General features: G+C 54.3%; 1 protein-coding gene across 2 annotated transcripts; it reads left to right on the top strand.

The window, feature by feature from the left end:
• The first annotated feature begins 4637 nt into the window (after nt 1–4637).
• On the top strand, nt 4638–13668 carry SLC16A6 (solute carrier family 16 member 6). 2 transcript variants are annotated; one of them, XM_048323714.1, is made up of 6 exons: nt 4638–4770; nt 6927–7168; nt 7777–7920; nt 8650–8778; nt 9697–10518; nt 11085–13668. In XM_048323714.1, exons 2-6 carry the CDS (start codon nt 6934–6936, stop codon nt 11330–11332), a joined length of 1578 nt encoding a protein of 525 aa, XP_048179671.1. In that variant the 5' UTR covers nt 4638–4770; nt 6927–6933; the 3' UTR covers nt 11333–13668. The 2 variants fall into 2 exon arrangements, with proteins under 2 accessions (XP_048179671.1, XP_048179672.1); XM_048323715.1 differs by lacking the exons at nt 4638–4770; nt 6927–7168 and having other exon boundaries at nt 7837–7920; nt 8522–8778.
• Nucleotides 13669–27095: the final 13427 nt, after the last annotated feature.

The following is a 27095-nucleotide window of genomic DNA, read 5'->3' on the forward strand; positions in this document are numbered from 1 at the left end:
GAACAGGGCCCGTGGAACATCCACATCCAGACCACATCCAAACCCCGGCAGAGCGTGAGGCCATCGCTTGGCATCCACTCCGCTGCACTCTGAGCCCTCTCTGACCCTTTTCAGACCAAATTCCCAGGTGAGTCCGGGCTGTGCTGGCTGTGCCCCCACCCCATGCTGTGCACATCTCCCTGGAGGAGGTGGGAGCCTCCCTGGGATAAATCCCAGCCTCTGCTCATCACTGCACCGGGACCTGCAGCCTCTCTGCTCCCCTCCAGCTCTGCTACAGCCAGACCCACCCAGAGCTGACCGACCAACTTTTAGCTATTTTTGCAAAAATAAAAATGACTCAGAACAGATTCCCCAGGCTGCCTGTGGCAGGAACATTGCAGCACCTCACCTTGTGCCAAGCAGGAAATACTGCACAGGTGGCTGCAGCTGGATGAGCTACCTGGGAGGAATCACTCCCGGGATCCAAGGCCTCCGGATAATCGGCATTGGCAGAGTGCTTCTCGACTGGACACGGCGCACCTGGGCGTCACAGCACGCACCTTGTACCAGGGGAGGATTAAACAAATAAATAACCTGCCTTTTGCAAGCCAGGCAAGGAGCTTCACAGGAACCCAGAGAAGTCCAAACCAGATAAACCAGTTTACAAAAGCCCCAAAGCCTCTCCAAGCAGGACACCCCAGGGCTGGCCCCTGAGCAGAGGAGGGGAGATGCCTCTCTGGGATGCCACTGCTGGCAGTGCCACCACAGAGGGGTCACCTGCACAGCGCTGGCAGTATCTGTCATGTATTTATTACACATTAACCAGAAAGTTCACGAATCTTGGGGCCAGCATGATCATTTTCACATTTTTCACATTCTTTCACATTTTCACACCTGAAAAATGCAAAGCAGTGGCTGGAGCCCAGAAAAACCAGCAACCCTTTAAGCACACCCAGCTGTGCCGAGCTATCCCCTGCCAGCTCCCAGGGCTCATAACCCACCCAGGGTGTCCCAGCTCTGATCTCCAGCCCAAACCCACCCTGGTGGCCCTCCTGAAAGCCCCAGCAGGATCCCCATCCTGGCCACGAGGAGCAGAGAGATAAGGACACAGCAAGGGATGAGAAATTCAAACCGCTGTTATCCAGGACCACACCAGGAGCTCCCAGTGTCTCTCCTCTTACCAGCTGGAAAAGTCAGGGAAACTGAGGCAGGCAAGCAGAAGTGATGGCTCAGGCTCTGCTGACCCCACAGTGGGATGGGACACGTCCCCATGGTGAGGTTCCTGGTGCTGACCCCACTGGAGGATGTCCAACCACAGCCTGGAGGGAGTGGATGGCGGGGCAGACAGGCTTTAGTGGGCAGAAAAATAAATCTATGTTTTGTTTGCAATTCAAGCTTGCAGAGATTTTGATTTGGGCAGGGAAGGGCAGCTGGTACCCGGTGAGGGGTCTGCCCGTGGGGCAGAGGGGGCAGGAGCTCTGTCTGCCCCGTTGGGCCTCCCCAGTGCTGACATGTTTACCAGCAGAGCTCCATTCCCAGCACAACCGTCCTGACAATGCTCTGAACCGAGTCAGGATTTCATTCCAGGAAAAAGGTTTTCTGCTGGAAGAGTTTATACTAGTTCCCCTCACAGAATAAGCAGCACCGACAAAAACATACTTCTGCAGATTTACCAGGATTTCTGCCAGCTCCTGGGACAGGAGAATGTTTTTCACCCAACTCACTGCTGGGTCTTTCAGAGAAAACATTTCACATGCTGAGCAGGGCTGGGCAAACCCCAGCAGAATAAATGAACTGGAAGTCCCTGAGCCATCCGGCTCAGCGCAGGGGCCCGCGCTCCCCTGCTCTTCCCAGCCCGCCCCGTTCTCCAGCTCCCGGCTGATTTATGCCCACAGACAGGACGCCTGCTCTGCTTCCCCGTGGATTACAGAGCCCTCAAACACCAGCCATGCTCCCGGGCTGCTGGCATTCCCGGGATGATGAAGAGGCACGTCCTGGTGCGAGCGCTGCCAGGCACGGGATGGACCCAGTGGATGTGCCGGGGAAAAGAATCCCGGGAAGGCACAGCCAAGCCAAGCAGCAGGGAAATCCCCCCAAAGGGGGCAAACAGTATGGGGGGAAAAGGATTTCACAGGGGGACTGGGAAGCCCTGGGTTGGAGAGGCTGCAGCCACCATCCCTGTCCCCCCACAGGGCCCCTCCAGCCCCCATCGCTCCCCAAAGCCTTATTGCTCTTGGAAAGCCCAAAGGAAAGGAATGGGAAGGTGAGGCAGAGACAGACGGAAAGGACTGACAAGAAATACCAAGGAGCAAATCGCTTTGGGTTTTTCATGCCAGAGATATTTGCATTCTTATTTCTCCCCTGGAGGCACAAACCTCTTTTGTTGTCCCACAACCACTTGCACTGTCTCTGCCAGGAAGAATTTCAGCACGGGGAGGGTGACCCGTTCCCAAGGAAAAGCCTGTATAACGGGATATTGGCTCTGCGAGGCCAGAGCGATGATCACCCTTTATCTGTACCCCTGAAAGGCAGGGCATGGATAAAGGGCAACCACCTCAAAGGTTCCCTCGGAGGAAGGGGTTTCCTGTGGGACAGGGAGATTGAGGCTCTCAAGGACACACAGGGCACAGTTCCATAGCTGAGTACCCAGATTTCTGATGGATTTCTGATGGATTTCAGCTTGTTTAGGATGGGACTGTGAGGAGTGAAGCTGCTGAAACCTCCCTGAGAGCACCAGCACTTGTTGGAGGCAGTGGCTGTTGGACCAGCATTGCCAAGAGAAACCAGCAGCAGCTTTCCCAAAGTTCCTGAGCAAAGCAACTGACAACTTGCCTCATTTTGGGGAATTTGCAGAATTTTGTCCCAGCTACCTCCTGCCCTTGGCTATGTTGCCCCACCGGGACAAAGGAAGGGAAAAGCAGCAGAAGGGACTCTGGCCAAACCAAACACAGCAGCCCTTACAGTGCAGGAACATTTCAACCTGGGTGCTTTTTCCAGGGGTATGAACCAGGATCAGCAGGTTCCACATTAACCCAGAACACTGTGCTGGGGTCCTGGGCCAGCACAGGGGGCAGATCCCAGGAGGGCAGGTGAGGAGAGGTGTGGTCACCCACCCACTCTGACCCCTCTGCTGCTCCCTGCAGGTAAAAGTCACTGGCCCACAAGTCACAATGAATGGTGCAAGACTCCAAGTCCTCCTGGCAGCATCCATCTGTGCCAGCACACGGAGAGCAGGAGCAGGATGCAGCAGCAGCAGTGAGCTGAGGCTGCCAGAGCTCCAAGAGAGTTTGGACAATGCTCTCAGGGACGCACAGTGTGGGATTTTTGGGGTGTCCGTGCAGGGCCAGGAGCTGGACTCGATGATCCCTGTAGGTCCCTTCCAGTTCGGAATGTTCTGTAATTTTAGGATGACTGAACCCCTGCTCCCTCCCTGCCCATCCCTGTAGGTGGTGAGTCGGTCTCTCCTGCTTTGTTTGACTCATAAATCCCTACTTTTTAAGCTTCCTACATAAGGGACATGTTTTCCCTTAAAAATGCAACTAAGGAAGTTGGTTTCTCCTAAATTGCAACTAAGGGGAATGCCTTCCTCTTAGAATTCAACCAAGGGACATGTTTTTCCCTAAAAATATGCAACTAAAGGGAATGTTTTCCTCTTAGAATTCAACCAAGGGAGATGTTTTTCCCTAAAAAAATGCAATGGAGGGAGATGTTTTTCCCTAGAAATGCAACTAAGGGAGATGTTTTCCCTAAAAATGCAACAAAAAGGCACGTTTTTCCCAAAAATCCAACTAAAGGAGATAGTTTCCAAAAAAATTACAGCCAAGATGTTTCCCCTAAAAATGCAACTAACAGAGATGGTTCCCCCTAAAAATTTAACTGAGGGAGATGTTTTTCCCTAGGAATGCAACTAAAAGAGATGTTTTCCATAAAAATACAACTAAGGGATAGGCTTTTCCCTAAGGAAAAAAAAAATGCAACTAAGGGTGATGTTTTCCCCTAAAAAAAACAACGAAGAGAGATGGTTCCCCCTAAAAATTCAAGCAAGGAAAATATTTACCCTCAAAATGCAACCAAGGGACGTGTTTTCCCCTAAAGTTGCAACAAAAGGACATGGTGTTCCCTAAAGATGCAGCTAAAGGAGATGGTTTCCCCTAAAAATGCAACCCAGAGAGATGTTTTTCCTTAGAAATGCAACTAAAGGAGATGTTTTGTCCTAAAAAACACAAGCAGGAGGCATATTTCCCCTAAAACGGCACCACGCGCAGCACCCAAAGCTCGGAGGGGACAAACACATTGTGCCACCCCCAGAAGCAGCACCGGGGGGGGGGCTCCGGCATGTGCTCCCCGCACCCCACCGCTGCGAGCCCAGCCCGGGGATGCTCCAGGCACCGCATCCCGGGGATGCTCCGGACCCCGCCGGCGGGGGCGGCCCGGCACCTGCCGGAGCGCCCCGTGCGGGGCAGGTGCGGGCCGGGGGCTGCGGGGGCTGCGGGACCCCCGGGGCCGCTCCGCTCCGGCCGCGCTGCACCGCCCCTGCCGCACACGCGGTGCCGCCGCTGGGCGAGCCGGGCCCGGCGCCGCGCACATGGGCGCTGCGGAGCCGCCGGCGGAGACCGGCTCCAGCCGGTATAAAAGGGCTGCGAGCGAGCACCGAGCAGCAGCAGCCGCCGCCGCGGGCAGCGGGAGCAGCAGCGGCCGGAGGCCGGCGGGCAGCGGGGCCGCCTCCTCGCCGAGGGTCGCCCGCTCGCCCTCCCGGGCCATGGGCAGCCCCTGACCCCGCCGCAGCACCGGGTGAGTGGGGCTCCCGCCCGGGGATTCCGGGGAGCTGGGTGGGGGAGGGCTTTGTTTCCCTTTTTAATTTTTTTTTCCCCTTTTGGGGCTCTTTTCAACATTATTTTTTCATTTTTCCAGCGTTTTCCTTCCCCACCTCCCCTCGCCTGCATCCCTGTATTTTTAGCCCGCGGCCCCGGCGATGCAGGAATCAGGGCTGAAATGTTGGGAAAGTGATGCAGGGAAGGGGGGGCCACGCCGGGCCCCTGCGCTCCGGCTTCTTCATTTTCAATTTTTTCCCCCGCCATCATTATTTCTTTTAATCTTTAAATGTACAAAACATACGCCCAGGTTTGCGGTTTCGCTGGGTTGTTTTTCCCTTTTTTCTTTTTTTTTCTGTCCCCTAAGCGTGCTTCCTCCCGATCTGCTTTTCCCCCGATTCTCCGTGCAGTGACACAGGAATTCATGGCAGCTCCGTCCCCTCTCTCGGGGGGGTCTCCAGGCACTTCCCACAAACTTCGGGCGAACGCCGGGGGTCCCGCCCGTGCCCCTCGCCCTGCCCGGCTGCAGCAGAGCCCGGCGCGGCAGCACCGCAGGGATGCAGGAGGATCCCACGCCTCGCTCCATCCCCGGCAGAGAGGATCCCCCGGGAGCCGCGCACCCGCCATGCGGCACCGCAGGAGGGGCTGCGCGGCGTGGGGACCCCCCTGCCCGGCCCGGGGACCCCTCGCGTGGGCTCCCAGCCCGGCCGAGCTCCCGCGGGGCCCCGGTGCCGGTGCCGCGCACTCGCCTGCTCCGCCGTGCGAAGTTCCCGGTGGGCTGGGGCGGCGCGGCCGGGGCCGCCCGGGCTCCCTGCGCCGAGAACGTGGTGCCGAGGAGCCGAGTCTAAAATGGAGGAGGGAAATGCCTGGTGGCTGCCGCGGACGGCGGCGCGGGGGGAGCGCACGCCGGAGCCGCAGGTCCGGGCGGGACGGGGCCGCACACGGGGCGGCCGCCCACGGCCACCGCTCGGTGCCCTCCCGGGGCGGCTGCGGGGACCCAGCGCCGGGGCTTGACTCCACTGTGTCCCGTGCAGGTGTGCGGTGGTGACTCTGGCACCCCCCAGGCGGGTGTGGCGGTGACCTCAGGACTGTCCCCCCCCCCCCTCAGCGCACGCGTGGCGGTGACCCTGGCACTGTCCCCCAGCACAGGTGTGGCGGTGACCCCGGCACAGCAGACCCCCTGCAGGTGTGGCAGTGAGCCCAGGACTGTCCCCCCAGTGCAGGTGTGGCGGTGATCCTGTCACTGTCCCCCTGCACAGGTGTGGTGGTGCAGTGGCCTCGGCTCAGCCCCCCCCATGCAGCTGTGGCAGTGACCCTGGCATTTGTCCCCCTGCACAGGTGTGGCGGTGGCCCTGGCACTGCGGAGCCCCATGCAGGTGTGGCAGGGAGCCCAGGACTAACCCTGGCTCCCCCCTGTGCGGGTGTGGCGGTCACCCCAGCAGTGTCCTCCCCGTGACTGTGACACCGGCGCTGTCCCCCCTGTGCAGTTGTGGCAGTGCTGGGGTTCCATGGGGAGCTCCGTGTGGGATCAAAGCCACCCCTGCACACCCACAGCCCCCGGGTGACACGGGGCAGGGTGGAGGACACCCCGTGTCTTATGGGGTGATCCCCCTCCAACCCCCCCTGCCCTGGGGGGTGGCAGTGGTGCCAAGGGCTGCAGGGGAGCTGCTGGAAGCAGGGGTGTCCCCACCCCCCTTCTTGAGGTGTGGGCAGCCCTGAGCTGCCATTTTGGGGATGCAAAGCCAGGCTGGGGAGGACAGGTGCCCCAGGGGTTCCTGCAGCTCCACCAGTCCAGCCCGCACTGGGTTCCGCGGTGGATCTTTCACGAACTGCATCCATCCACCCCCATGCACCGACAGATGGATGACAGCTCCCAGCTCCCAGGCTTGGCTGCTGGAAACAGCTCACCCGGGTGCTGAGCCGAGAGTTTCTGGTCCTGGGCTCACAGGGCACCAGCAGGAAGGAGCCCACAGAGGGACAGAGGCAGAAACATCAGCCCAACTCCCACACTCAATCCCTCGGCAGCCCAGGGTCCGGCTCGCGGTGCCTTAGGGGTGCTACAGCTCCCAGGCTGTGCCTCTTTCAGCAAAATTCAGCTTAAACTGATGCCTGGCTCCCTGTCCCCTCTTTTTCCAGATCCAAAATGACGGTCAAAGCTGTAAAGATGCCGTGCACCTCTGCAAACGTTTATACTAAAGTGCCTGACGGAGGATGGGGCTGGACAGTTGCTTTTGCGTTCTTTGTTGTGGAAGCCCTGACATACGGCATCATAAAATCATTTGGAGTCTTCTTTAATGACCTGATGGAAAGCTTTGACGAAACCAACAGCAGGATATCCTGGATTATATCCATATGTGTGTTTGTACAGACCTTCACAGGTAAGAGGAGCAGGCGCTCAGTGCAGGTGCAAGGGGCAGTCGTGCTGCTGACTCAGCATGCAAGGACCTGGCACCTAGGACTTTTGTGCCTCTAATGGCTCCATTATAAATTAAATCACAGCCATAAAGCTCAGAGGCTGCTCCACAAATGCCAAGAAATATCAGTCTCACCCTGGTAGTCCCTTTGAGCCCCAACTCGTGTCCTTGGGTGGTGCAGGGACATGGTCCGTGTCGCTGAGCCTGACCCAGTTGTTCAGGTCTCACCAGCAAGGGGCAAAAACCAGAGTTTTCAAACCAAACTCTGCAGTGAAAAGGATTAGAAATAACTTGAGCCTTGCTGAAATCCAGTGGTGTCTGGGCATGTGGCTGCAGATTTGTCCCAGGCTGCCACGTGCTCGTCTTTAAGTCTGTTCTGGTGATTTTTTAGCACGTCCTAAATGCTGTGAGCTGTGCAGTGCTCCGAAGGTGGCTCCAGGGTGACGCTGTGCTGTGCAGGGTGGTGGCACCTCGCGGGGACCTGGGCAGGAGTATGAGAAGAGTCTCTGCAAGAGATGGTGGCTGTGAAGTTGCTGAGGTGGGTGTTGACCACGGCTCTCTTCCCTCTCCAGCTCCTCTGTCAACGGTCCTCAGCAACCGCTTTGGCCACCGCTTGGTGGTGATGGCCGGAGGGCTGCTGGTCAGCACTGGCATGGTCATTGCCTCCTTCGCCCGCAGTGTGGTGGACATGTATGTCACCATCGGCATCGTCTCCGGTGAGTCACCCTGGCCTGGCCTGTCCCCTACCTGCCAAACTCTCCCTCCCGCGGCTTCCTGCAAGCCACGAGGCTTTGGTCCCCACACACGGGGTGTGCTTAGCACTGCTGCCCCTCCTGAGCTGATCCCGGAGCGGGGATGGGCCCCAGGCTTGGCTTTGTGCCCTGTCTCACCCCAGGCATCACCCTGGACTCGGCCCTGCACTCGTGCAGCTGCACCGGTCACTTCTGATGGACTGGGATTGCTGGGGAGACCAAAGCTGTGCCCGGGATCAAATTCTCTAATGCTCCCTCTGTCTCTGGTTTCTTTTCCGGGTACTTTTCCCCCTCTCCTGCCTGGCCTGGGTGTCCTGCTCATGTCTGTGGCCAGGAGCTTGCCTAGCTTAAGGGAACAGTTGCTATAGGCTCAAACACTTTAAGCAGATGAGGTCCTCAAAGTGGGCCCCGCTGGCTGTTTGGGAGCAGAAGGCATTATCTAGCAGGTTTGGGAGGCTGGGACTCTTGGTTTGGGTTTTTACTTTCCTTTTTTTCTTTTTTTCCTTTTCCCCCCTCCAATTTACAAAAAAATAACATTCTGGTTTCCCCAATGATTTTCTTCCAGGGTGACTTGCTGAGTTGGCCGAAATGATACTGTAATGACCACCAGGAAAGCCGACTTAACATGTTCTTGCATCGGTGTTTCCCCCTCCTTTACTTGTTGTTATGGCAATTTTTGGCATTTATTCACAGGCCTGGGATACTGCCTCTCCTTCCTCCCGACTGTCACCATTTTATCACAGTATTTTGACAAAAGACGCTCGCTGGTCACAGCGGTGGCATCCACAGGGGAATGTTTCGCTGTCTTCTCCTTCGCACCAGGTACGGTGCCCACATGCTGGGAGTTCTTACGTGCCATGCCCAAGGCACAATGCTGTTGCCATCCTTTCCCCGAGCAAACGGGAGCCAGAGGCCGAGTCGGTGCCCACAAGTGGTTGCTCACGTGCCCGTGGCACTCGTGCCCCGCAGGCAGAGTGACAAGCAGTCCCAGGGGCTGGGGTGACGCTGCCCGAGCCCCCCCGGTGTGCTGTGCCAGCGCAGGACATGCCTGGCTGATACGCAGCCCGGCGGGCTCCCTATACAGATCTGGCAGGCTAAAAATAAGCCCAAGCAACTTCAGCTATTTAAAACACACACAGTACACAGAACTGCTCCTAAAGGTTAGTGGGCTTGTGCTCGGCACGGGCTGCCAAAGTGCTCCAGCCTTTTGGGGACCTGTCCCCAGGCGTCACGGCCCTGTCACCGCCTGCCCTTGGAGGTTTATGTGGTCTGCTGTGCTCATGTACCCTGGGCTAATACCCGCTGCAAAGCTGCTTTGGGTGCTAATGAAGGCTGGTAATTAAGCAGTGACGTGAACCTTTGAGCAGGGCTAAGAGACTTCCTCTGCTAGCTGGTTTCAGGGTGGGGGCAGCTGAGAAAGGAAACTCAAGCACCGAGTTTGCTCTCCTTCACTAAAAACAGCACCCGCTTTGTCCCCAAACTTCTGAGATCTCAAAAGGGGCTACCAAGAGAGTGGCATCTGCTAGCCAGGTGCTAAACACAGCTTTTAGCTTCTGTCTGCGGCAGCAGAGGGAAGGAAGGTTGGTGCCAGACCCCTGGGCAGGAGGGACCCTTGCTCAGCCTTCTCCAGACACACCTGGAACCCTCCAGTGGTCAATGTCCAGTCACTTCCCTGGCTGTAAATTCAATCCCTTGGCGTAACTACAGGCTTTCCCAGTTACACTTTTCCTCTTCCCTCAGCAATCACGGCCCTGAAGGAGCAGATTGGCTGGAGGTACAGCATGCTGTCTGTCGGGGTGCTGCAGCTCGGCATCACCGCCTGCGGATCGCTGCTGCGCCCCATCATCATCAGAGAGCAAGAAGAAGTGAAAGCACAGCCTCCAGAGGAGTCCACGGAGACAAAGTACATGCTTGAAAATGAGCAAACCTGCACCTCAATAGAGTCCATAGACTCAGGAGTCGATATAACTACCTCACCCAGCAATGTGCCTGGAAAAACCAAAGCAGAGCCGAAAAGTGAAGAACCAAAGCAACATGGACAGAATCCCGTTGAAAATAACAGCACCCCTGCAGAACCAAAAAGCAAACTACTGGACTTCTCTGTGATGAGAGACTATAGCTTTATCTGTTATGCATTCTTTGGCCTGTTTGCAACCCTGGGCTTCTTCGCTCCCTCCCTCTACATCATCCCCCTGAGCCGCAGCCTCGGCATCAGCAAAGACCACTCTGCCTACATCCTGTCAGCCATGGCCATCGCCGAGGTCTTTGGGAGGATTTTTGCAGGCTGGGTTCTCAACAAGAAGCCAATCCGCAAGATCTACATCGAGCTCATCTGCGTCATCCTGCTGTCGGTAGCGTTGGTTGCCTTCCCTTTTGCCTCTGGATTCTGGGGCTTGATGATATGTAGCGTTTATTTTGGGTTCATGCTCGGCACGGTAGCGGGCACACATATTCCCCTCCTGGCTGAAGACGATGTGGTTGGCATTGAGAGGATGTCTTCTGCAGCTGGAGTCTACGTCTTCATTCAAAGCTTAGCTGGGTTGGCTGGACCACCCCTTGCAGGTAACTAAAACTTTGGTCTTAATTTTGTTTTGGAGGTGTTTGACAGCTGCTGGTGCTGATCTCTGTCTAGAAAGTGTTCTGGCAGCACTGATCACAGCACTCCCCTAAAAGCCCTGCAACCAGTACTGGGAGTCTCCCAGAGCCAGAAGACTGCAATGCAGCTCTGCAGAGTCCCACGGATGAGGCACTGAGGAACCTCAGAGGGAAGGGAAATACTGCAGTGCTACCCTGATCCTGTTAGAAACCCAAACCTGGCATCACTTCAGGCACAAGCAGAGGCGAATCCCTCTCGCTGTGCTTGTGCCACACGCTGCAGAAAGGTGAAGTCTGGCAGAACAAACAGATGCCTGATGCATCTCGGGCTCAGCATCCCTGCGGTGCCCAGGGGCTTCTGACTCGCCTGAAGATGACACTGCCTACCCCAGAACACAATGGGTTTACTTTTTTAACGTGGCATCCATTTGTCACCGAGTTTTGGCTGCAGATAAAATACAGATTAAAACCCTCCAGGAGAGCAGGGCAGGGGGGAGTGGGCTGTGGCTAACTGCTGTGAATGTTTCTTGTAGGTGTCTTAGTGGATACGACAGAGAACTACAGCTCAGCCTTCTACTCCTGTGCTGCTGGCATGGTCCTGGGAGCCGTGTTTCTGGCCCTGGTGAGGCCGTGCAAGACTGGGCTGTGCCACCAGCAGCAGCAGCAGCAGCAGGTGGAGGAGAGCACAGCGGGGCCACCACCAGAACTACCAGATGACTTTATAGACATGGATATTGGAAAAGCAGAAAATTCAGGAAAAGGCTCTGACAGCGTGGTATAAAAAACCCTGTTCCTTCTCCATCTAATGTACTCGGTGTAAGGCTGGGGGAAATGTCAGCTCTGCTCCACGTTTTAAAACTCCATTCTAAAGGGAATGTGAAATTTTAAATGTGAACAGTTGCTACCAACAATTTTATTTTTTTTTTAGTATTAGACAGAACTTTTTTAACCAACAATGGAAAGCTCCATAGAAAATACGGATAGTCACCTAAGAATAACTTCTGTCTAGCATGAAGATGTGATGCACACTTGCTTTCCTGATAACAAGCATAGGTAAAGGTTCAACTGATCCCATAAATACTGACAACAGCAACAGCAGAAGCAGCTCAGCCTCTGACTGTCACCCATCCCCTACCGCAAATTCCACGCAGACGAGACCCCGATGATCCAAACTGGAGACAAGCATTTCATACACCACCAGTAGCCAACTGAATCCTCTTCTAGAGGGATATAGACTCATGTTTTAGCTTGGAGGAGGAGGCTAGGCTAGATAGCTGACAATTAGAAACCATTGCTAATGATCTTAACTTGAATGTCACAAATGCTGGGAAATCAAAGGCTCCGTGTGTCTTTACAGCCAGTTATTACTGCACGTATTTCATAAGATCATTTTTCTTCTCCTGACTGGGATCCTTAGAACTGTTTTCTGTTGATAGTCAGATCTGATGTACTGTTTCTAATTTAACTAGTATTTATTAATTTATTCTGAGATTGTTAAAGGAGGTTAGCTTAAATAACTGGAGAGGAAAAACGATCTTCTGCATAACGGAAAGCTGTCTTTACATCAATCTCTTCAATGCCTATCTTGTATTGCTTGTGAAATTGTTGGGGAAATTACTCTTACAGCATAAAGTGTAGCTGTTTTTAATAGGTAAGTCTTAAGTAACCCAGTTATTTAAAAAGGAAAAAAAATAATGAACTACAGATCCAGCATCTCTTTCCATGGAAAAAGGCTCAGCTGGTGCCCACGGACCTGGCACTGCTGCCGGAACCAGCCCACCCGCAGGGAGGATTTGGCCCAGGATGTCTTAATGTACCCAGAACCTTCACTCACAGGTGCACAAGGAAATCTCTGCTGCAGCCCCAGCTGCCTGTGGCCCCCCCAGGACCTTCCCCTCTTACTCTGCTCCCCACCCTTGCCAGCCATGGGGGCCTGGGGTGGCTGTGCTGAGCTGTACGCCCTTCCCCAGCTCTCCCCTAAAGTCAGCAAGGGGCTTTTTATTTTTTGCTGCTGACTTCAGTGAGAAATGAAGTGGAGCCTGTGCATGAAGGGATGGATAAAAGACAACATTTGAGCTGTTCATTCAGTCTTAATGGGAGAGATTCCTGCTCACGGTGACATGAGCTTGCTTACCCCACCTATATGCATCTTCTTGCCTCTAGGCAACTCAGGGGGACAAATCAAACAAGTCTGTTCTGGTTTGGGGGAAAGGAAGAACCCCAAGCCACCATTTCTGTGTATTTAAGTGGAAGTGGCATCATCCATTAACTGCTACGCTGACCTGTCTGTGTTTTACCAGCCATAGAAATGTGGGACAATCTGTAAAAGAAAAAAAAAAAAAGAACAACCTCTTTTTGGGAAGGTGCTTGATTTGTTTTTTCTGTCTTAGATGTCAAAAAAAAAAAAAAAGGTAAAAAAAAGAAAAAAAGAAGAAAAAAAAAGAAACAGGCACTCTTGCAATCAAGTGGCTGGAGCAATTCATCCTCACTGCCCGGGACCTGCGGTCTCGTGTCCTTCCTCTGCCTCAGCACTTTATCACGGCCAGCAGAACCTCGCTGTGTTGCACCCAGGACTGGAAGATCCCTTACAGAGAACTAGAGTTGTGTGAATCAGTGATCATTGAACAAATAACCACGTTGCATTACGATGTGCTTTTTATTTATTGTTAATTTATGATACTTCAAGCGTTTTGGTAAATGTTCTGTAGCCTCTCCTTGTAAGGTTATTGAAGTCTTTGTGATACGAGACCTCACTACAGCACTTTGCTATTACAACTGCTTGGAAGTGGAATAAGGCCTCCAGGTTTTGCGTGTGTGTGGAAGCTCCCTGTTCTGCAGATTTGCGAGGTTCTACTGTATTTAGTTTGTTTGGTTTTCTTTTTTTTTTTTTTTTGTACAAGTTTCCAATACAGATCAAATAATACGTTTGTCACTGACCTCACAGTCCGTTTCTGTTCCTGTCTGTGTCGCGGCACGAGCAGGGGAGCGAGTGGTGAGTGTGTGTGTGTGAGGGCACAGCACAAGCAGGATTTACTGATTTGTTTGTAACGTTACCGAGTGGACTCTGGAAATACTCTTAAACACTGAGATTTGCAATAAACTTTTTCTTTTTTTTTTCTTTGGTTTTTTCCTCTTTTTCCCCTTTTTTCTTTTTTAATAATAAACGCCGTGAAGAAACTTCTCCTCCTCTACCTCTTCTCCATCCCTGGGCATTCCCTGGGTTTGCTGTGGGGTCCAGAGATGCTTCCCCTCCCGAGCTGTCACATGCCACTCCTCCAGTGTGAAGTGGCTTGCTTTCCCCGAACATTGGGCAATCCCAGCTCTTTAAATGAGCTGCCTGGAAGCTGTCGATTAGTGCTGACCTCAAGGGTGCTCTTGTAAACCCTTACCCCGGGAGCCCTGATTAGAGGGAGCCTTTTCTTCTCCTGAGTGGTGCCTGAATTGGTGGCACTTGGGAGCATTACCCTCCCCTCCTGTCTTCACCAAGCACGCAATCATGTAATTATTTTATCGTCGCTCAATTGCTGAATACTTTCTCCATGCCAGGCTAAGCAACTCATGTATCAGAAAAATCTACTTTAAAAAAACCCTAAAAAGCCACTAAATAGCAGATTAATCACACTGAAGAGCAATTTTCTCTCTCTCAAACCTAATTTCTTGATCTGCTCTTCTCTGCCCACCCCATAACTCCCAGCATCCCCAAACCCTACAAGAAGTAGTGCTGCCACGTCCCAAATATCACTGCATGCATTAGGATTGCAAATGCTCTGCCTGCTGAAGGAATCATCGCGCCACTGATGTGTATTAAGTACAAGCTGTTTTCACTCTGGTTGCAAAAGTCCTGGAGCAGAGGTGAGCCGTGCATGCGAGCAGAGCAGGCTTGAACGCCAACACCAAAGTCCAGGGAAGTTAATCTGTCTCCAAATTCCACTCTGGCTCATTTACAGCAGTGAACAAACATTATTTGCAACAGTTTCCTCAAAAACAACCCCCCCCAAAAAAGGCGTTACAAAGGCTGCACACAGTTCACATAAATAAAAGCACATTTAACTGGAGAACTGTCAGATGTCTCCCTGCGCAGAAAGATTTTAAGAGTCGTTTTTCCCACCTGGTTTAAATTAATTGCCTGTGACCTTCTCTGTTATCCTGGTACAAAGGCATTAAAGCCAGAACAAAATAGGATAAGGACATATTTATTCAGTAGCACTGTTCATCTATTTAGCACCCTGGTAAATAGGAGAATGTGGGGCAGGACGTGCCTCAGCAATCCGTGGTATTCCTCTCAAAAGGAGTTGTATAAACTCTTGTAGTCAATGAGGCCAGTGCTGGCCAAATGTAAATAGAGGAAATTACACAAGGTCAGCTTGCAAGAGGCCAGAAGCCCTCAGACTGTAGGTATCTCTCCTTTCTGGAGCAGAAAGGAAGCTGGACTGAGGGGCTTTGCTTGTTGTTTTGGAGAACTTAAAAAAAAACCAAAATGAAAAACAACAACACAAACCCAATCAAACAAAAAAGACAAAACCCATTTTTCCATTTTTCCATTAAAAGGAAGGGGAACCTCTTGTTCTTTTTCACTTATTTCAACAAGATGACACCAGGTTCTTAAGGGGACAAATGAATCCTTGCAAATAGCTAAACTGGGTTTGGAAAGAAAGCAAAGTAGGTGCTTACAAAACAGCTTGAATGTTTTAACGCATCCTCTCAGATGTTACTCGTTACCATCTGAGATCATCCTGTTCCAGCTGCCTGTAGTAAACACGACCTGAATTCTCACACTGATGCAAGCCCAGCAGCAGCCTGCCCTCCATGCCTCCTTCCTCCTCAAAACTCATCCTAAAGATGCTTCACAGGTTGAGTTTAGGAAAGCCCCCATGTTTAGGAAAACATCCCTTGAACTTCTGGCTGGTTTTGAAGGCGGGGAGAGCAAGCACTGCTGCCCAGAGGGGTTGTTTTACACGTGACGGCCATGCTAAAAGGCAGGACGCTTCAGGAAGAAATTCAGGAAGAATTAATTTCTCCATGGAAGGGGCCGTCAGGCATGGGGAGGGGCTGCTCAGGAAGTCCCCATCCCTGGGGATGTCCAAGGAACGCCTGGACATGGCACTCAGTGCTGTGGTTTAGTTGACAAGGTGGTGTTTGATCTAAGGTTGGGCTCAATTTTGGACATCTTTTCCAACCTTAGTGATTCCATTCTATGACTCTGTGACTCCCGCTTCCCACTGGACACACACAGGGAGGGCTCCTGGGCATCCCCAGCTGCTGTTGGTCTCCAAAGCTGCTTGGCAGCCGCGGTGCCTCCCACCAATCCAGCCCTCCTCTGGACATCGTGGCAGCAAACCACAGAGTTTTCCCCTCCCTGGACCCATTCCCATGGACTTTTTCTTGCAGGACTTTGCAAATCCATGGCCACACTAGCACAAAACTCGCTCTGCAAATTGCACTAAGTCATCTAATAAATCAAATGCAATCCCCCCCCTCCTTCCTACTGCAGTCGTCGAGCTCCAGTTACAACAATTTGTGGTAAAATATTACTCACCAGCACTTTGGCCTGTGTGAGCAGCTCTGCTTCGGTACAGACAGCCCTTAAATCACAGCTTTGTCACAGAAGCCACAAGCATAACCAAAAGTCTCATTACACATAGACACTCTGAGGAGAATGCCAAGGAGACAATAGTTCCCTTCACTTCCTTTTGTCAGAGCTTTCATTAATGTTGTGAACGCTTTTTCTGCTTTATCCTCTGCCGAGTGCTGGCCACAGGCAGCCTGGCAGAGGAGCAGCGCAAACCAGCCCCAAAGAGCCTGAGAGCAGCGAGGTGGGGTGAGTGGGGTGAGGGCAAACGGGGGTGCTGAGCACCACCCTGTGCTCCTGCTTCGGTGACCTGTTCTTCCAGCGGGGCTGGTACCTCCCATCTGCCTCTGCTCCACTGATTCACTTTAATCCCCACCGGTTTGGGCTTGGGCTATGGGAAGTCATCACAATTCAGGATTTTGAGCACTTCTGGGCTTTTGCCTTTTACTGTGATGCGACAGGTACTTTTATTTTTCGCATGTTGCAAAATGAGACAAAGACCCAAATTCCTCGGTGAAGAGCCAAGGCCGTTTGTGAAATTACACCTGGGGCTTGAGGATGGCAGGGGACAGGCACAGGGGGCACCAGCACTGCTGGGGGTGGGGGCTTTCCATTCCCCCTGCTGCCCATGCACAAGCTCAGGGGGATGCTCCTGCCTAAGCTGAGCACCCTCCTAAATCCTGCTGGGCAACCTCGCAAGCACTGTTTTAGGGATGGAGGGAACAGTCCAGCTCCCCTCACTGTGCCCTAACCCCCTGGCTCCACCTCCATGCTGAGGGGAGGGAAGGTTCCCCTCAGTGGGTATAGACTGGAAATGAATGATTAAATAATGATGGATGGGGATATACGAAAGGGTCCAATTCTGACACTGCCACTTGGACAAACCTGCCACAGGAGCCTTTTATCACTCAGCCTTCTGGCTGCCCAAATTCTTCCCCTCACAGGTCCTTGACCCCACTTCCCCTGCTGGCAGTGACCATCCCATGGCTCTGTGTCCTGGCCAGAGCCGGCCCTGGCAGCCGGAGCACAGGGGTGACATGAGGACACTGTGACACACACGGCCCCTCCTGCTCCAGATGTGTCCACAGGCAGGAGCTGGCATGGCAACTGCTGCACCTCGACATTCCCACATTGGAGAACCGGGAGTGAGAGCTGGTCCTGGCTGGCACAGAGAGGAGGGAAGAGCACAGCAAGGTGCCCTCCACACCCCAGCAGGGGAGCCGGGCTTGCTGCGGGACGGGATGAAGCCCTGTGGGTGCAGGACGGGATGAAGCCCTGTGGGTGCAAAATGGGATGAAGCCCTGTGGGTGCAGGATGGGATGAAGCCCTGTGGGTGCAGGACGGGATGTACCTCTGCTGCTTCTACAAAAGCAGCACACTGGGGACAAGCCAGCCTTTGCCAAGCACTGCAATGCTGGGAAACTGGAAACAGGGAGCAACAGCTTGGAGCTGAACCCCAGAAGAGCCCTGTCCTTGCCACAGGCCGCAGGCTCCCTGCCTGCCCTGAAATCACTCCCTTCCCCTCCTCTTGCTGCGAGCCCTGAGCTCACCATGACTGTATCCAAACACTCCCTGTGTCAGCACCATCCTCACGCCCCAGGGCTGCTACCACAGGCTTATCAGCCCCAGGCAGGCACAGCCCTGCCCTGCACTGGGGCACCCCGGGGCTATCAGGGCCCACAGACCCTGCTGGCCTGGCCCCACCATCCTCCCCCATGGGTGACAGTGGGGACAAGCACGGTGTTTTCTGCCCAATATCAGCTGCTCATAGCCCAGCCAGGGCTTTGCTGTGCCCACACACAAACCCCCACTTGCACCTTCAGCAATGCTCATGTCCACAGAGACCCACTGGGCCTGCGCAGCTCCCCCTTCTCGGGCACTCAGCAACTCCCCACCCAGAAGAAAAATATATTAAACAAACTATACCTTGGAAAGGGTCTGCAGGCACAAAGGGAACTTCTCTCTTTCCTCTCCTGTTTGCTGCCCTTCTCCTCCTGCCTCTACTGACAGAGGTCAGAGCCGTTCCCAGCTTTGGCCAATATCAAAAGCACAAAGAACCCAGCAGGTGAACCCTCTCACCCATCAGCATTTAGAGCAAACCCTGATGCAAACAGAGCACCCAAATAATTAAACACAAAACCCCCTCCAAGCTTTAGTTCATGAAGTGTTTTCATGGAGACAGCCCCAGTCCTCCCCAGAGCTACACAGGCAGCAACACATCTCAAAGGTTTTCACTCAGCCTCCTTTGCACAGCTTTGAGTGAGTCAAGAATTCCAACCTCAGTGTTTGTCTTCAAGGACAAGACACTGACCCTGCAGCCTGACCTACCTGTGGAGTTCTCCTTGGTTAAAAGCCCCTTCAGCCCAGCAGAGAGGCCAAACTGCTCAGTGTGTAAAGTGGGAACTGGACATAAACCTTGTATCTATGTCAAATTCTGTTTTGTCGACCAAGGAAACAATAACAGTAAATACTAAAATCCATAAGTCATTCTATTCCAAAGGAGTCATTTTTCAAATGCATATGGATGCACTCTGGGGTGGACTTCTAACAGCAGAATTCACATGCTTTAGAGGAGTTAATTGTTCACAGTATGTAAGGGCAGGAAGGGAGAACAAAAGCAGATCTGTGAAGCTGAGAGCAAAAATTAGTGCTGAAAATTGCCCACAGTGGGAACTCTGCCCTGTCAGCCTGATTTGGGGCCCAGGTACAGGGGAGTCAATTTGCCAGCACAGAGCAGGAAGTGTCCTACCTGGGAGAGGTAAAGAACGGAAACCTGCCCAAATCCTGGTTACAGTCATTACAAAAAACATCCTGACACAGGAAATTAAACCTCTCACAAAAAGCACCCATTAGAACTGTGAACCTGATTTAAAAAAAAAAAAAAACAAAAAACAACAAGAGACAAACCATGTAAATAACCTGGATTAAGTTCAAGGCATTTTCTCCTGAACATGGTGAAATATCTTAGATGCCACCAGACTTGTCTGCTCTCCCTGGAGCCCACGCTCTGGGCAGATCCCACAGCACACCCCCAACTCAATTTAGGAGCATTCAAGAGTGATGAAGACAAACATTCCTGGATACAGGCGGCTTCAGCACAGACCAAATACCGAGCATCATGTTAGCAACCGGTGTCAGCCAAGAGATACAAACATTAGCTTTCCAGAGAAGAATTTTTAGTGCGCTGGTAGTTCCTTGTCAGACAGTAAATTTTAAAATAGTCCATAGTAAATGGCAGAGAGTAACCCTTTAGATACACAAGGGGCTTGCATATGTTATACTTCAATCCTGCAGCAGCACCTCGAGGCATTTTAATAAACTCTCATGGTTCTCCTTGAGCACTTGTAGGGGTTTTGTGAACACATTGGGTTCCTGCCACTGCTTCATTATCATCTCTGTGCAGTCCTTGATAAAAAAGTTTTCAAGTTGTAACACACAAAATGAAAATGAAAGGAGAAAGTTGAAAGATTTTAATCTTAATGTCGAAAGACCAAAGCAAAGTCCTTTTTGTGTCTGAAAACAACAGTTAACACTGCTGAGAAGGTTTTCAACCCTCTGAGCAACACAACCCTTCTCCTCTTTCCCCAAATACCCTCTGTAACACCTGCTTCTACTTAGCAAAACAAATAAACAGTCACTAACCACAAGTGTAACTCTCTACCACTGACATTTCTTTGCGTGTCTCAGACCACAGCTTCCTTTGGAAACCCTGAACTTATGTGCTTCTACAGTTTTTGTGTCTGTAAGGCTGTAGAAAGATGAGAAAAACAAGCAAACATGCACAGGCAGAAGCTGGTGGTATCTACAGCAACAGCTGAGACACAAACCAAGGCAGGGGTTGTGAAATGCATCCTGCGAGGAAGTCAGGGACCAGGGCTGGCTGATGGGGTGAAATCCAGTCTCAGGTGTGAGGGGATAGTTCCCAGGCAGAGGTGACACCAGCAGGGGCTGGTAACTGCTCCCAGGGCCCAGCAGGTCTGGGACAAGCACACATCCAGCCAGCCACGAGGCTACAGGGAAGCAGAGTGCCCAAAAACCTGCCCAGAGCATCCTGCTGATCCCACTCTGCTGTGGGACACCCTGGGCTCCAGGAGGCCTTGGGAATGGTGAAGCTGTTGACTGTGAGATGTGCTCCTCACACCCATGGCACTGGTTTCTGCAAGGCAGGGGCTGGGCTCTGCACTGGGTGCCACCAGCACGGCCACAGTGCTGCGGAAGGGAGGAAGGAAGAGGCTGGGTGCAGTTTCTGTGACTGCCCAGGCTCCCTGCCCTGTGTTTTCTGTCACACTGGAGCCAGTGGCAGCCTGAAGCTTGCTGTGTCAAGGGAGGGTCAGGCTGGATCTCAGGAAAAGTTTCTCATCCCAGAGGTCATCGGGCACTGCCCAGGCTCCCCAGGGAATGGGCACAGCCCCGAGGCTGCCAGAGCTCCAGGAGCGTTTGGACAGCGCTGCCAGGGATGCCCAGGGTGGGGTTGTTGGAGTGTCTGTGCTGGACTTGAATGATCCTTGTGGTTCCCTTCCCACTTAGGATATTCCATTCCATTCCATTCCATTCCATTCCATTCCATTCCATTCCATTCCACACACAGCCCGGGCAGGGTCCAGTCCCATTCCTACAGGTGGCTGGAGCCCTGCATCCCAGCTTGCATCCCCTGGCCATGCCCAGGACCAAACCCATTCCCGATTCCCCGAGTCAGGAACGGATGCAGAGCCGGCGCTGGGAAACCATCGCCACCTGCGCGTCCCTCTCCCTCCGCCACTTCACACCCGCAGTGCGGGGCGCTCTGGGCTCTCACCTGGCGCGACCTGCGGCGGCTCAGAGGGGGCAGGAGCAGAGGGGCCGTCAAGATGGGGCAGGCCGGGGGAAGGTCCCGTGTCCCCTCCGTGTCCCCCCCGTGTCCCCCCCGAGTCCCCCCCGTGTCCCCTCCGAGTCCCCCCCGAGTCCCCTCCGTGTCCCCCCCGAGTCCCCCCCGTGTTCCCTCCGTGTCCCCTCCGAGTCCCCCCCGAGTCCCCCCCGTGTCCCCCCCCGAGTCCCCTCCGTGTCCCCTCCGTGTCCCCCCCGTGTCCCCCCCGTGTCCCCCCCGAGTCCCCTCCGTGTCCCCCCCGAGTCCCCCCCGTGTTCCCTCCGTGTTCCCTCCGTGTTCCCTCCGTGTCCCCCCCGCTCCCGCAGCAGCGCCCCGGCTGCGCGGCCCGCGCGCGCCCCCTGCCGGCCCCCCGGGGGCTGCGGGATGGGGACAGGAGGGATGGGGACGGGAGGGACGGGGACGGGAGGGACAGGGACGGGAGGGACGGGGACAGGAGGGACGGGGACAGGAGGGACGGGGACGGGAGGGACGGGGACAGGCGGGACAGGGACAGGAGGGACGGGGACAGGAGGGATGGGGACAGGAGGGACGGGGACAGGAGGGACGGGGACAGGCGGGATGGGGACAGGAGGGACGGGGACAGGAGGGACGGGGACAGGCGGGACAGGGACAGGAGGGACGGGGACAGGAGGGACGGGGACAGGAGGGACGGGGACAGGAGGGACGGGGACAGGCGGGACGGGGACAGGAGGGACGGGGACAGGAGGGACGGGGACAGGCGGGACAGGGACAGGAGGGACGGGGACAGGAGGGATGGGGACAGGAGGGACGGGGACAGGAGGGACGGGGACAGGCGGGATGGGGACAGGAGGGACAGGGACGGGAGGGACGGGGACAGGCGGGACGGGGACAGGCGGGACAGGGACAGGCGGGATGGGGACAGGAGGGATGGGGACAGGCGGGACAGGGACGGGAGGGACGGGGACAGGAGGGACAGGGACAGGCGGGACAGGGACGGGAGGGACGGGGACAGGAGGGATGGGGACAGGAGGGACGGGGACAGGAGGGACGGGGACAGGAGGGATGGGGACAGGCGGGACGGGGACAGGCGGGACGGGGACGGGAGGGACGGGGACAGGAGGGACAGGGACAGGCGGGACGGGGACGGGAGGGACGGGGACAGGCGGGACGGGGACAGGCGGGACAGGGACGGGAGGGATGGGGACAGGCGGGACGGGGACGGGAGGGACGGGGACAGGCGGGACGGGGACAGGCGGGACGGGGACGGGAGGGATGGGGACAGGCGGGACGGGGACAGGAGGGACGGGGACGGGAGGGATGGGGACAGGAGGGACGGGGACAGGTGGGATGGGGACAGGTGGGATGGGGACAGGCGGGACAGGGACAGGAGGGACGGGGACAGGAGGGATGGGGACAGGCGGGACAGGGACAGGCGGGATGGGGACGGGAGGGACGGGGACAGGAGGGACGGGGACAGGAGGGATGGGGACAGGCGGGATGGGGACAGGAGGGATGGGGACAGGAGGGACGGGGACAGGAGGGACAGGGACAGGAGGGATGGGGACAGGAGGGATGGGGACAGGCGGGACAGGGACGGGAGGGACGGGGACAGGAGGGATGGGGACAGGAGGGACGGGGACAGGAGGGACGGGGACAGGAGGGACAGGGACAGGAGGGATGGGGACAGGAGGGATGGGGACAGGCGGGACAGAGACAGGAGGGACGGGGAGAGGAGGGATGAGGACAGGAGGGACGAGGACAGGTGGGATGGGGACAGGTGGGATGGGGACAGGCGGGACGGGGACAGGAGGGACGGGGACAGGAGGGATGGGGACAGGAGGGACGGGGACAGGAGGGATGGGGACAGGCGGGACGTGGACAGGCGGGATGGGGACGGGAGGGACGGGGACAGGAGGGACGGGGACAGGAGGGATGGGGACAGGCGGGATGGGGACAGGAGGGACGGGGACAGGAGGGATGGGGACAGGCGGGATGAGGACAGGAGGGATGAGGACAGGAGGGATGGGGACAGGAGGGATGGGGACAGGCGGGACGTGGACAGGCGGGATGGGGACAGGCGGGACAGGGACAGGCGGGATGAGGACAGGAGGGATGGGGACAGGAGGGATGGGGACAGGCGGGACGTGGACAGGCGGGATGGGGACAGGCGGGACGGGGACAGGCGGGATGGGGACAGGCGGGACAGGGACAGGAGGGACGGGGAGAGGAGGGATGAGGACAGGAGGGATGAGGACAGGAGGGATGGGGACAGGAGGGACGGGGACAGGCGGGATGGGGACAGGCGGGACAGGGACAGGAGGGACGGGGACATATGGGATATGGACAAGTAGGGTATGGACACACAGGATGGGGACACGTGGGACTGCGACACACGGGACAGGGACACGCAGGACAGGGACAGGGGGGATTGGGACATATGGGATGGGGAGATGCTGGGCGGCGATGGGCTGGACACACCGGCTGGGGACACGAGGACTGGGTGTGCTGGTCCGGTTTGTTCCAGCGTGAATTTACAGCAGCATTGCCATTATTAATTTAAAATGTGTGCATGAGAGAGATGGAGCATATTTTATTAATCCATCTCATTTAAAAGTTTTAAGAGACCTGCAGGAAAGCAGCAGCAAGTGATGGAGAACTTTCGGGTCTTGGTAATTAGAGGATTGCCCTTTCTGGAGGAGATTTTGGGTAGAATTTGCAAAACTGGGGAGAAAAGCATCGTGAGTGATGATACACCATGACCATACTCTCAGCCCTGAGCTGAAACCCTTCAGGGAGTTGCCTGCCTCCATACATTGTTCCTAGGAAACCCTGTAAGGAGGCGTTCTGGGCTTATTGGTCTGTACAGGTGTCTCAGGAGCAGCATTTCCCCAACACACCCAACAGATCTTTGGGGTTTTTATTCAATCCAAACAAATAAAAGCTCCAATATTTACACTCGTGTGATGCTTTTTGTATTCAGAAGCTTTTACAAACACCGTGAGGTTTGCTGGAAGACAGAGGAAGAATTTAGCCCATGCTTCCAGTATCCGTAAATTAATGTTCTATTTCCCCCCCTGATGTTTTCATTATTCTCTCCAGCATTCCAAACAGACATAAACCAGGGAAAAGAGGGATCCTGGAATTCTCAGGAAGCGTTGCCAATGTGGTGATTGAGACTGAATTTTACACCTCCCCTTAGGCCTGCTGGACCCAAAGCTGCTGAGCAAGCACAGCTGCTATATTTAGTGCTCCAATGTTCCTGGAATCCATCCTGTGCTCAGATCATGGCACACGACCATGAACATGGATCATGGCCCTCCCTCTGCTTCTCCAGCTCCTCCATAATGGTTTGGTCTGAAGCTTCAAACTGACACAGGGCTGAAACAGAACTGGCTGCAGACAACAACCTTGCCATGACAGTCAAGCAAAGATCTGTTTCTCCTACTAATACATTCAGCTCTGAAGTGTTTTTAATAAGCATTGCATTAGGAGCTCTTCCCGACAGCCTGGGACGTAAGGATGGGGTGACATTCATGTCCCACAAACAGAAATCCCATCTGACCAGAAGATGGAGGAAAAAATCAGCCTATGCTAAAGAAATGCGAGATCTAAAGAACTATGGAAATGGGAAATTACGTTTCATTTTTAGTTTCGTTTATGTTTTAGTTGTTCTTTTGCTTTACAGGAACTGTGAATATGTGGGGTTATGTCCCACACCACTGCCAAGAGCTGGAGCTATTTAAATGCAAAGGTTTGTGAGTGTTATAAATGTGAACATGGAGATGGGATGGGTGAAATCCTGCCACAAAGGGGTCCTGAAGGGCCCTGCCTTGAAACCCCCCTCAGCAAGAAGACAGTCTGGACCTTTCCTGCAAGGACCTCGAGTGCCCTGCACTATCACACTCACCCCATCCTGCCGTTGTCAGGGAGCTAGGGCACAAAGGTGTGGGGCGGAGGTGCTTTCATCACTCCTGGGAGTGACTCATCCACCGAGCTGGGACACCTTTTCAGGCTGAGGATTGGTCTCTGCAGGTGCTTTTCTCTCCCTCCTGGTGCCCCTTGAAGTTGCCAGCTCCCAGGAGCACTCCTTCCACGTGGGCAGTGATTCCCATCCGAGGGCTCCCCCTGCTCAGGGAATCACCGACCTCGCCCTCCCCGGAGAGCCCCGGCAGGAAGAGAATGTGCCAGGCTGTGTTTACCCCCTCTGCTCTCCTTCCCTTGGCATCATCACAGGCATTTGTCTTGCTGCAAGCAAAGAAGACGGGGTAGGGAGACAAGGAGTGGGAAGCCTGGCTCCAGAGGAATGGCTGGATGGCTGCCAGGTGCTTTCATATTCCATCCCTGCTGCTGTGGAGAGGGGAAAACAACATTTTACCTTGCTAGCCTTTCAGAGAGGAACTCCCTCTGGCAATTAATTAGAATAATAAATGTCTAAATACTCTCCATATATCAAACCTTCCAGTTCTGGCAACTGGGGTTGCTTCTCTAAGGGAGAAATCGTGGAATGGGTTGTGCTGGAAGGGACCTTAAAGATCATCCAGTCCCACCCCCTGCCACAGGCAGGGACACCTTCCACTGTCCCAGGCTGCTCCAAGCCTGTCCAGCCTGGCCTTGGATTCTCCCAGGGATCCAGAGGCAGCCACAGCTGCTCTGGGCACCCTGTGCCAGGGCCTGCCCACCCTCACAGGGAAGGATTTCTTCCCAATATCCAATCTAAACCTGTTCCTTGTCAGTTTGAAGCCATTCCCCCTCGTCCTGTCACTCCAGGCCCTTGCAAATAGTCTTTCTCCATCTTTCTTTCAGGCTCCCTCCGGGAACTGAAGACCACAATCAGGTCCTTGGAGTGGTGTCAATCAGCTGAACAAGGAGACAGCCACAGACTTGCTGCTTTTGCACGTGCAAAAATGTTCCTTTCCCCGGTGACATCCCCAGATAACAGCAGAGGCGACTGCACTGCTTCATCACAGTGCAGTGAAAGCCAACTTTTCACTGGAAACGAGAGGAGGATTTAGGATTTGCCACGTGCTGGCAAAAAAAAGTGTTTAATACTATTTCACCTTGAGTATTGCAGAGGTGAGAGGAGGAGCAGCAGAAGGGTTTCCTGCTGTGGGAGGAGATGCAATACGATCAGCAGGGAGGGGGCTGGAGTGGCTTCTGCTGCAGTCTCAGGCTGGTGTCCCTTCCCCCAGCAGCTTGTGGAGCACAGCAAAGGATAAAATGAGAAATATCCCCTTTCCTCCTCAGGTTTTGTAAGTGGGCATGGGAAAGAGAGGGGAGGAGAGTCTGCGTGGGTCATCTGCAGGAACAAAAGAGGAAGTTTTCCCCTTAATTTTGGACAAATTTTTAGCAAATGCCAGACATGATGTAAGAAGGCTGATGCTGCTGAAGCCTTGCTCAACTTGCGCCCCTGCAAATCCTGATGTTAATAACGCTTTGAAAATGCTGATTTCACTGAAGTTCTTTCGTTTGATTCCCTTTTCTTCAGGGAAAATGAGGCTACAGCAGGAAAGTCATCAATTCACAGCTGCTCCCACCCTTAGACTCTGGATCAATACAAGAGAATCAGCTCATACAGAAAAAATGCAAAATATTCTGCCTAGGCAACCCCAGAAAGATCTGTAGCACTGATGGATGTTGGCTTTTCTTCCAATAAAAGCTGAAAACAACAACCAGCACCCAGGCACAGTCTGGGGGTGCACAGAGGAGTTGAACCTCATTTGGGGGTGGTGATGCCACTTCCTCGCTGTGGCACTGCAGGGACAGCTGGATGCAGGGACTGCTGGAGGGAGGTCACTCCCTGGGAGTGAGTTATTCACAGCTGCTCCCGTCCCACAAATATCACTGACACAGGATATGGTCAGCTTGGAAACAGTCACTCAGCCCCCTAACCAGCGCAAAGGCCGTCTGGAGGATGTTAAATTAGATGTCCTTCTCCTTTTTCCCACTGCTACTTCCCCTCTGGATCTGATAATTACGCAGCTTTTTGCTACGTCAGAGAAGTTGATTGTGTTCCAGGCTGCAGGTGACAGCAGAGGGGACACGGCAGCACCTGCAGCCTGGCTAAGAGCCACCCAAGGTTGGCCTGGTGCTGGATAGGACACAGATTTGGACATCAGGCAGGGATTTGGGCTCTAAGATGTTTCCTGTCAA

This window comes from Corvus hawaiiensis, chromosome 19, assembly GCF_020740725.1.
Source record: "Corvus hawaiiensis isolate bCorHaw1 chromosome 19, bCorHaw1.pri.cur, whole genome shotgun sequence".
Taxonomy (NCBI): domain Eukaryota; kingdom Metazoa; phylum Chordata; class Aves; order Passeriformes; family Corvidae; genus Corvus; species Corvus hawaiiensis.

Excerpts from the sequence above, each read along its gene's own strand:
- SLC16A6 (XM_048323714.1), top strand. The coding sequence starts at position 6,934 with ATGACGGTCAAAGCTGTAAAGATGCCGTGCACCTCTGCAAACGTTTAT. Across the intron at positions 7,169-7,776 it reads GTTTGTACAGACCTTCACAG|CTCCTCTGTCAACGGTCCTC; the intron begins GTAAGAGGAGCA and ends TTCCCTCTCCAG. Across the intron at positions 7,921-8,649 it reads CACCATCGGCATCGTCTCCG|GCCTGGGATACTGCCTCTCC; the intron begins GTGAGTCACCCT and ends ATTTATTCACAG.